Raw genomic sequence first — 11,177 nt, forward strand, 5'->3', positions numbered from 1 at the left:
CATTCTATTGTAGTTTCTTTTGAATCTGATGCGCGCAGCTACTGGGAGCCAGTGGAATGAACATAGCAGAGGGGTGGTGTGGGAGAATTTGGGAAGGTTGAAGATCAGTCATGCTGCTGTATTAGTTGTAGAGGTCTGATGGTACATAGAGGTAGACCAGCTAGAAAGGAGTTACCGTAGTCCAGTCGTGAGGTTACTAAGGAAAATAACGGTTAAGAAATTTACTAGGCAGATTACCCGCAAAAGAAAAGACTCTTTGAAGGTATTCACTTTGAAGGTATTTTTGTTTTATCAATACAGCATCAGTGCAATGATATATAATCTCTTTATGATAATAACGCAAAATAATCTCTTTATGCTAATAACGCAAAATCAGTTACAGTATGTGAAAATAGTTTCATCATTACAGTTCTTGTACTTTTGTAGCCTTCAAAAAACATTAAAATGTAGTATTGTATAGGTGGAATCAATTGCTATTGTTCTCACATTAACTGTCCTTAACTGCTTAGTCCTGTTACAGCCAAATCCCGTCATGGAACAATGGGTACAGGGAGGAAACTCACCCAGGGCAGGATGCCAGTCCACCACTGGGGAACACACACTCACACACACAGCATTAACTCACACCTACAGTTATTTTAGAGTTGGCAATTCACCTAGTGTGAAACCCATTCTAACCCAGGGAGAGCATGCAAACCATAATTCTATTGCCGCGCAACCCTAAATGCTATTGCTGATAGTCCTAAATTCATGAACTAATAAACATCAGCTTGGTTTGGCAGTGTCAGCATGCAAAAATACTGGTGAATAATTACTTTATTGCCAAGAGCATATATAGTGAAAAAGTTCAAGGTAGACCACAAACACAAAGATAGGCTTAAGTACAGAAATAAAATTTCTACAACCAGGCAGTGAAAACAATATTACAAAAATGACTAAGTACACTGCAGACAAGCAAAGTTTACTGAACAAGTATAGCTGCAGCTCAGATATCTGGTATTGACTCAATAATGACACATGGAGTAACATTTCATAAAAGTTGGACTATTAGTTCACAGCATACATATTTGATCGCAGATGCATACACAAGTGATTATCTTGTATCCCTAGAATGAAGTTGAAATTAAACTTCAAGAAACATAGAAAAATGACATCCCAATATATGTCTCCCATTTTGTATAAGCCCTCCTTTAAAACAGGAAAATGTGAAACATGTGCATTAGTAGTTTAGAATAAAAGTTGTGTCAAACTGAATTCAAACTGAAGTAAAATTTTGTAGTGCTGCTGCCTCTATATCAGGAGGTGAATTTCAGCTCTGAGATCTCAGAGTCTGGAGAGCTACTGCCACTGCAGTCACTGTATGTATCTCTGCAAATGGACAGAAAAAAAGCATTAAATAAATGCTGCCCCTCTGATTACAATTAGCCCATATACAACATCTTACCGAGGGGATAACCGACAGCCCTTCAGAACATAACTGTGCAGCTTCCCAGCAGCTGCCAGCAGGAGGCCCAAGTATGGGGGTGACGGATTAATGGGACGAGAGGTGAACTCCGGATGGTACTGCACTCCCACAAAATATGGATGGTCTGCACAGAACCAAGCAGGATTCAAAACCAGCATGAATGAACTATATAAAGTCATGTATATAAATATAAATCCACAAAATTCTTATATTTTTGGCACTTTACACAACCCCAGTGGATTTAAAATGAACAAGAAGTGCTTTAACTACAGACTTCCAGCTTTATTTTAATGGTGTGGGAATTACAGCAGCTTGTATATGTGCCTCACTTTTTAATGAACCAAAAGTAATTGTACAATTGGCTGCTCAGCTGTTCCAGGTGTGTGTTATTGCCACATTTTCACATTTACAGGGAGCAGATAAAAGGTCTACAGTTCATCTCAAGCATATGTGGGTGACCAGCGGTTGGCAGCCATGACAGGCGTGTGAGGACTGTACCTTGCTCAGTGGCACATTGGCCTGTAGACTGTATATAATTTGACTGTATAAATTTAAACATACTGATTTTGAAAGGGTAGCATGTCCATAGCAAAGGTGCTGCAGCAGAAAGTAATAAACTTTTAAAATAATTTACTTTTACAGATCAATCAACATATAGCATAACTGTATACCAGATAACATACAGTGAATTACCAGGTATGTGTATGATGCAAGTGATGATATACATTTTTTTTAGGATTTTCTGTATTCAGCTGTTTACACAAAAAATATTGTCAGAAAATATTCAAGTAACAATATGCTTTTATTTTACCATGCAGTCCCTCCAGGATCTCAAGATTTTATTTAGTGATTTTTGTAAAAAATCCAACTTTTTTGCACAGAATACCAAACAGGCTTGGACCGCCCCGGTCCTTTCCATGCCTGCTGTCAGTACGCAATCAGTTCCACCTGCCCGTTCTATTAGTCTTTTTTTTTAAAATCATATTTAAGGCCTGATTTTTTTGGAAACTCAAATCGAGGACTTTTAAAAAAAAAAAAATAAATAATCCACGGAAACCTCTCACCCAAAACAAATTAAATCGTGCTGCAAGTAGGTGTGGCTTTGTGCATGTGCATTCTCAATTTTTGTATTTTAATTAATTTGCCAAAACCTGAAGTAAACGTTTTTCATGTTGTCATAATGGGATGTTGGGCATAGAATTCTGAGGGGGAAAATTTTTTAATTCATTTCGAAATAAGGCTATAAAATAACAGAATGCGGAAAGTGATGCACTGTGAATACTTTCTGGATGCACTGTACAAAAAAAATTCTACACCGTTCACCTGATTTGGATGTAAATACACTCACATTAAAGCTGAAACTCTGTAGTTAAAGCACAGTCATTTTACTTCAAATCCATTGTGGGGGTATATGGAGCCAAAAATATTATCATAATATTAAAAAACTGACTGTACATGCTATAATATCTATTTAAATAATTATGTTCTTTGCTGCACTTAACACTTTTCTCCAACATAGGTAATAGTAGTAAATTAATTAACACTGATACCATTCCCAAAATGTAAATATTAACAATATTCAATTCCTGCAATAACTGCAAAACCCAAGTTTGGAACTAAAAACTGGTCTAAGGTGGTGTCAAGAGTTTCTCTCGCTCACCCTCCAATTCAATGATCTCCATCCTCTCCCCCTCCAGGTCCTGCCCCACAAAGTGAAATCCCTTCTGTTCAAAGTGGTGTTTCAGCTCTGGATTCACCTGATATCACAATGTCACCATAAAATAAAATATTATGTCCTATTATATTCCTATGTAGCATTTAGACAAAGTGCCAAATGAATACAATTTACCTCAAAACGATGTCTATGTCTTTCATCAACATACTCAGCATCTCCATACAGCTTTCCTACACCAGAAAACACAAATATTCTGACCTGCCCACAAGTATAATACAGTACAGTTGGCTGTGTTGGCCTTGCACCCTCACATTAAAAGAAACTGGACTTACTCAGAACACTGGTAGAGCTTTTAAAAATGGTTCTTCTCTTCCCTAACCTCATGGTACCACCCATATCCCCAGGGTTGTGCTCTGGCATGTCAATCACCTGCAACAAAAGAATGCTGTTTGTTTTCTGGACCACAATCTGTACAACACTCACTTATCTTGGCAGGCATTATGCAAAGAATTGAGGAAAAAATTGTATCATAGAGTCATATGTATCTGAATTGTTATGACTGGTTCATTGGCTACATACCACAGGATGCTTAGTCTCTGGATAAAATTCTGTGGAGTTTGCATCTGTCACAAAGGAAGTGAGAGATCAGTGACCAGAAGCTTAATATGCAATATTTTTTAAAACAATAACCATGCACGTATGCACATATCTATGAACTCCTGCTGTGTTCCTTCTGACACACTCACCTTCCCAGCCAAGAACATTCCGAGCAAATTCACACACTGCCAGCTGCATTCCTAAACAGACCCCTAAAAAAGAGAATTCCAGTCACAAAAAAACAGATAACAATAAAAACTAAAGTTTAAAGTATCCCTAATTCTCACCCAAAAATGGCTTCTTCTGTTTTCTAGCCCAGTTGATGGCCTGGACTTTCCCCTCAGTACCGCGAACACCGAAACCTCCAGGTACCAGGACCCCACTGGACAAACAGAACACCACCACTGGTTTGTTTTCCAGAAATTAGTCTTTTCTTGTTTGGGCACACTTGACATTTGTATAGTGCTCAGAACATACAACTTTTTTACAACTAACTGCCTAATGTACTCTGTTACTCTGTTTCTATTTCATGGGCAATAAGGTTTCACTGCCTACCTACCTCATATCTTACATTTTAATTTTATAACCTTATGTATTATATTTGTTTGTGTTTGTATACACACACACTTAGTTATTTATACATTTATCCTTTTTACAGGATTATATCCACCACCTTTTCACTCCTCCCCTGTGGATATTGACCTTTACTTTATATGTTGTGTAGAGTCTGTGCTTATGCTGTTGAGGTGGTTCCCACAATGTACATTGGAGTACAATCTAAGGGTTGTCTTTTTTTTTTTTTTTTAACACCCCCCTCCATCCTAATGTGCACCCTGCTTTTGTTTCTGACCTTTTCCCCTGTCTTGTTGTGTATATGTATGGTCGGCTTTTTACATAGTTTGTTGCAACAGCAATTAAGGGTTTCATCAATAAATCGAAGATATCTCTCTGACACAGGGACTGTACCGAATTCTGTTGTACTTGTTACAATGACAACAAAAATAAATAATGTAATATTGTTGAATGAATAAAAATTAGATTACATGCTTTACAAAATAAAAACTATACTAAAACTTTTAGTATAGTTACAACTTTCTTCTGTCTCCCATCTGGTCACACTTACGACGTCACTTCCTCCATCCTAATTTGTGGCATTATTTAGATTTCAGGATACCTGTAAAGCTGGTATAAAAAAATTAAGTGACCTTTGGACACTTTCATTTGCAAAAAACATGACTTGTCAACTTCTCTCAGGGGACACCAACTTGTGCCTCTGATACATTTACATTTAAGGCATTTGGCAGACGCCCTTATCCAGAGCGACTTACAACGTGCTTTCAAGTTACCATTGATGAAGAGATCAATTGCGGTTCACTACAATTTTTTTTTTGCATACAATTTTGCATACAATTTTTTATTCACTCTGTTGTAGTTTCTATACATAAGTAAGACAATATGAAGGTTACAAGTTAATATACATATTTTGTAAACAGGAAGGTCTTGAGCTGCCGTTTGAAAGTTCTCAGTGACTGAGCTGTTCTGACCTCGAGGGGAAGTTCATTCCACCACCGAGGGGCCAAGACAGAGAGGAGTCTAGATGAGTGTCTTCCTTTTACTTTCAGAGATTGAGGGACCAGGCGAGCAGTACTGGAGGCTTGGAGTATACGAGGTGCAGTGCGAAGTATAATAAGGGCTGTGAGGTAGGATGGTGCTTCTCCATGTTGCATGCAGCTACTGGGTGCCAGTGGAAGGAACGTAGCAGAGGGGTGGTGTGGGAGAATTTGGGAAGGCTGAAGATCAGTCGTGCTGCTGCATAGAGGTAGACCAGCTAGAAGGGAGTTACAGTAATCCAGTCGTGAGATTACTAAGGACTGAACCAGTATCTGGGTGGCCTGTGTTGACAGATAAGAACGGATTTGTCTGATATTGTAGAGAAGGAATCTACATGAGTGGGAAAGATTTCTGATGTGAGTCAAGAAAGAGAGTTGGTTGTATCTTGTTACTCCAAGGTTGTGTGCTGTTGTAGAAGGAGAGAGCTGTGAGTTTTCCAGGTAAATAGCAAGATCCACCAAGTTCTGATACCTGCACAAATCGTGTTACGGGTACAGAAATGGGTATATAAGGGGTTAAATACCCGTTGCTCGTGACACAATTACATAATGAGCCTGGACTTCATGTGAATGGTGCATGTGACCCAAGCTAAATCAAGCTGCCCCTGTGACTAGAACCTAAAAAGAAAAAAAAGCTTCTCATATAGTTAATTCTTACACTCACTTAGCACTGCAGAGTTTCTGCCAAGCCTCGTGGTACTTCACAGGTTCATCCTGTAGGGTGCTGGGCTCCAGGTCTGCTGAGTCTATGTACTAAGAAATTGACAAAATTCAACATCACTGTTAACTAGAATTTATGGCAAATTTAACATTGAGGCTCTTAAAAAAAAAAAAAAAAAAAAAAACGCATCTTCATGTTTGTCCTTGATCAAACAAAAAAATTGGTCATTATTACTTTCTGATTACATCAGTTCATATGTTAATCTTTTTACATTTACAGCATTTATCAGACACCCTTATCCGGAGCAACTTACAATCAGTAGTTACAGGGATAGTCCCCCTGGAGCAACTTAGGGTTAAGTGTCTTGCTCAGGGACACAATGGTTGTAAGTGGGATTTGAACCTGGGTCCTCTGGTTCATAGTCGAGTGTGCTACCCACTAGCTACTGAAGGTTGGAAGTTTCAGCTACTTTGAAGGTCGGAACATGAGTGTGATCAGGTACCTTCACTTCCAGTTTGTGATTGATTGCAAGTGCAGAGTGCTCCAGTGCTTTGATGACCGAGGCATAGGAGTCTGAGAACTTGGTGTATTTTCCTACTAATGCAATAGAGCAATGCTCTAGCAGCCTGTCAGACCTGTCAGTTCAAAAACATAAAACATTATATAATACATCAATGCCAGCCTGGTGTGATTTGAATCATTTAAATAAAATCTGAATGAAAACAAAACTTTTTACAGGTTTAGATTGTGGAAATTACCAAGTTATTTCCCATTCAGAAAACCCCAGGCTTTCCAGCCACAGGACACTGAGGGCAGGTACCTGTCTGACATTTCCTTCCACTTGGCCAACATCCTGCGGGGCCTCATCTCCACCTTCAGGTCCAGCCGAGAGCAGAAGTAATCCATCACACCCTGATCTTCCAGCAGTAGAGGCACTCGATAAATGGATGAGACATCATGCACACATATAACCTGCAAAAAAGTTCTTCAAGGTTGAACAAGGCCCAGATGCAATCATGAAGAAGACGCCCTCCAAATGGGCAAAGTTGGGTCAAAACTGTGGTATAATGTACAAAATGTACTGTGGTATATACAAAACATGAATGCTTTAGGAGTGTTTCATTTAGCAAAATCATGATGTAACATTGTATTCTGAAATGCTATGAAACACTGAATGATCAGTATTGAGCTGGTATAAAGCTGGTATTCAATTTTGCTATTTTTGTTTTGTTTTGGTTTTTGTTCTGAAACAACTCCTACCTGCTCTGGCTCCACATGACAGAACATGGAGATCTTCTCTTTAACAGCATTGTCCAGCGGAGTAGAACAACGGCACACAATCTGCACATCACATCAACAAAATAACCTGTTGATGTGATGTTCACAGCCTAAAATTGAGCAACATCCCTGAAATGGGTCAGACAAACTTCACTGACCAGGTCAGGTGACAAGCCAAGCCCACGCAACTCACGCACGCTGTTCTGGGTGGGTTTGGTTTTCTGTTCTCCTGTAGCACTGGGCTACCAAGACAAAAATTGCATTGCATATTACAAATAATTTATACTATGTCTACTTTTCTTAATAGAAATACCTCAGTGTGAGGTCCTACCTGAGGGACAAGGCTGACATGGATGTTACAGAAGTTTTCCCTCTTCACTTTGAACTGGAACTGTCTGAAAGCTTCGATGAAGGGCATGCTTTCAATGTCCCCTACAGTGCCTCCTAACTGGAACCACACAGGATGTGAAATATCAAAATAATACTAGTCATGTACACTGAGCTGCACTCAGGTCAAGACATTTTAACCAAAAATACTGAGTGTAACACACTATAAACTAGTATTTATGATCCAAGACTGATCAGCTCTCAATCAGCTCTCTGGGCAAATACACGTCTTCATGTAGTCCTTATGCAGTGCTTTAACTGAATCTCACCTCAATGACGCAGACCTGTGGTTCCACCTCATCATCATCCACAGAGATCTTTGCTTGTCGCATCACCCACTCCTGAATGGCATCTGTGATGTGCGGTACCACTGCATGACGGCAAACTTGGTTCAATTATTATTATTATGAGCAAAGACTAGCAAAGATTTACTACAAATGATAGTGACGAGATGCTTGTTGAGCGGGAAGAAATGTCATTGTTCAACAATATGTATAACCACATGTATTCAATAAAATAGGAATATTTAATAAGTTGAATAAGAGATGAATAATAAGACAAGCGGCACACTGCAAATCACAATGACATGCCACTCTATCAGTGATTTAGAGAGCCAGTAATGGATGTCCCAGCCACAGCAAAACAACACCATTACCTTGAACAGTCTTGCCCAAATAATCGCCTCTCCTCTCCTTGGTGATGACAGACTGGTAGATCTTTCCTGTAGTCAAGTTGTTGTCTTTAGTAAGCCGAATGTCAAGGAAGCGTTCATAGTTTCCCAAGTCCAGATCTACTTCTCCACCATCATCTAAAACAAAAACTTCACCTACAAGAGAGAAAAAAAACCCAACAACAATAAAACACTGGCTTGCTTACTTCCTGAGATATACTCATGACAGCAGCAAAAAAGCAAATGAAGGACCTACCATGTTCATATGGGGAGAAAGTGCCAGCGTCTATGTTGATGTAAGGGTCAATTTTAATGGCAGTGACATGAAGGCCACAGGACTTCAGTATGGTGCCCACGCTACTTGCAATGATGCCCTTTCCAATGCCAGATATGACACCACCAGTGACGAGTATGTACTTCATTGTAAGCGTTACACTGTAACAGGAAGTGCCTAAGAGTGAACAAAATGCATTTTCAATAACCTCTCAGGACATCCCCAGAGATGGTTGAACACCATTCTCAGTGACAATATGCCGGACACATATTATGTACATGAACATAATATCATCCCACAAAGTGTCTTTTTAAACAGTACATTTTAGCTACTTTTTGAAAGTGAAGTGATTGTCATTGTGAAGCAGAGCACATGGTGTACACAACAAAATGTGCCCTCTGCATTTAACCCATCACTCTAAGTGAGCAGTGGGCAACCATGAAAGGTGCCTGGGGAGCTGTGTTTGGGGACAGTGCTTTACTCAGTGTCACCTCAGTGGCACCTTGGCCACTTGGGATTGAAACCGGCAACCTTCCAATCCTTATCCTATGCCACCACTGCCACCTTTTGACTTGAAAAATATGCCTACAAAAAGTAAATGGCATACTTTGTTGCCATAATTAAATATGTACTGGTGGGTGTCATGCATCTCAAGCAAGTCTGGATTGGACATTCAAGCTGTGCACCTTTTTTAGAGACTGTTGTTAAAGCTCAGGTTACCACAGCATGCAGCCAAGTCATGTAACAGCAAAGTCCTGTGCCTTTGTTGTGCATGAAGATTCAACACATCCGTTTTACATGTCTTTTGTTGGACGGCAGTGCAACATTTGCCTCCCCCGAGCCAAACGTGTGAGGTGTCGGCCGTCGGGACCGCCCACTCTCTTTGTCTTCTCCAGACGGGAGGCACCGGGGGCGTGACGTCAGAAACAACAGGTTCTGATTGGTCTGTGACAACTTCCTGTATGCCAGGTGTATAAAAGATCTGTTCAAATGTGGGAAAGGGACTGGGCTTTCTTGCTCAGGGTTTTTTCCATTGGAAGCCTTCCGGCTTCCGAGTCTTTTCTCTTCTCCCATTTTTCTCCTAGCTTTTTTTTCCCCCTCTCTCTGTCTCTCTCTATTGTGCCTCTTTCTGCCAGGTAACATCAAATTGGAGTGGTTGAATACAGTGCTTTTGTGTGGGTAGAGAGTTTTCTACACTCTGTTCTCTCCCCACGGTCTTTTTACTCGTCCATACCATTAATGATATTATAGAAATATTAATCACTCACTCCCTTTCCATACCCCCTTTTTATAACCAGACTCAGGATAACTGCTAATTTTTCAATGGACATTTAATGGAATGTGCAATAATCACTTGCAACATTGCACAGAAGTTAGTTTAGGTTTAATTGTGGAATTTAAATCATGTAAACTGGTAAATATATTATACTCTGACAATAACTCAAACAGAGAAAGTAAACGTTTGTCAGTCATGGGGCTATGTGATTTCATTGGCTGTGACAAGATTAGGGCAGGTCATCATACCCTTGCACATGTTACAATGTCAATTAACAATCAATTTCTTCAATCAAACAGAACAGAACAAATGGCAGACTTTCTTCGCATTTAGATCAAGCTATTTTTAAAGTGATTACAATACATTCGAGGAAAGGTTCTGTTGACGACAGCAAATCAGCATCTGGAGGGACCACTTCTAAACAAGGTTTTATTTAAATCAGTTTCCACGAATCAGCATGTCACAATCGATTTTGATACAAGGAAAAGGATCAATCAAAATATGACAACTCTGACTATCGCCAATTGCGCGCCACTTTACACCACTTTCCGATTTTGTTTAAGATCCCAGTACAGTACTTATTTAACAATACATAGCAAAGAAAAAGCTGAGACATGGATTATATTAGCTTCTAAAGGTTACACTCACTGTTATATATTACATTACTTACCAAAGGGAAGGGATTATGATGAATCGTTACTAAATAAAATCACCGAACGTGCAGAACATCAGTCACGTTTCCCTACCTGACACACGTGTAAACCAATACGACAACTCCTTTTAGAAACTGCCGTTTCGTGCTGACCCAGGATCAGTTCCCCTTACGTTAGCATTAATCCTCAATATGAGTAGAACACTTACATAACTGACCTAAGACCAGTAAAAAAAAACGCGGCTTTCCAGTTTTTTCCTTCTTCCTCCACCCTCTTGCAACGGAATATGTGACGTTGAGGTGCGTTACCGCCATCTAGTGCACTGAAGGATAAAGTGAAGCTCAAAGAGCCAGCACATTTACATTTATATTTACGTATCCATGTATCCAGAAGAACTGTAGTAGCTATGAATTATGAATAATTTTCTCTGAAGCACAATAACAAACTGGCAGAAACAAATTAACAAACACCATCACAAATGTTTGAGGACATTTCTGTCATTTAGTCATTAATATCTGTGTTTTTGTAATGCTTTTCTAATATAATATTTTAAAAGTTTCCTGCTCATCTTTTCAGAAGTACATGAACTTTCAGGTTACTGCCAGGGAATTTTGGGAGTGTGGTACATTTC

The 11,177-nt window shown here is 39.4% G+C and overlaps 1 protein-coding gene across 2 annotated transcripts; it reads right to left on the reverse strand.

The window, feature by feature from the left end:
* Window positions 1-325: 325 nt before the first annotated feature.
* On the reverse strand, window positions 326-10,815 carry ctps1b (CTP synthase 1b). 2 transcript variants are annotated; one of them, XM_028980650.1, is made up of 18 exons: window positions 10,640-10,815; window positions 8,600-8,794; window positions 8,329-8,499; window positions 7,943-8,043; window positions 7,618-7,734; window positions 7,445-7,528; window positions 7,269-7,349; window positions 6,829-6,980; window positions 6,511-6,643; window positions 6,012-6,100; window positions 4,025-4,119; window positions 3,887-3,949; window positions 3,720-3,763; window positions 3,473-3,569; window positions 3,315-3,370; window positions 3,126-3,222; window positions 1,445-1,589; window positions 326-1,368 (listed from the first exon to the last, which is right to left on the reverse strand). In XM_028980650.1, the coding sequence occupies exons 2-18, from the start codon at window positions 8,763-8,765 to the stop codon at window positions 1,296-1,298; spliced, it is 1,764 nt and encodes a 587-aa protein (XP_028836483.1). In that variant the 5' UTR covers window positions 8,766-8,794; window positions 10,640-10,815; the 3' UTR covers window positions 326-1,295. The 2 variants fall into 2 exon arrangements, with proteins under 2 accessions (XP_028836483.1, XP_028836482.1); XM_028980649.1 differs by having other exon boundaries at window positions 10,564-10,815.
* Window positions 10,816-11,177: the final 362 nt, after the last annotated feature.

Source organism: Denticeps clupeoides, chromosome 5 (genome assembly GCF_900700375.1).
Source record: "Denticeps clupeoides chromosome 5, fDenClu1.1, whole genome shotgun sequence".
Taxonomy (NCBI): Eukaryota; Metazoa; Chordata; class Actinopteri; order Clupeiformes; family Denticipitidae; genus Denticeps; species Denticeps clupeoides.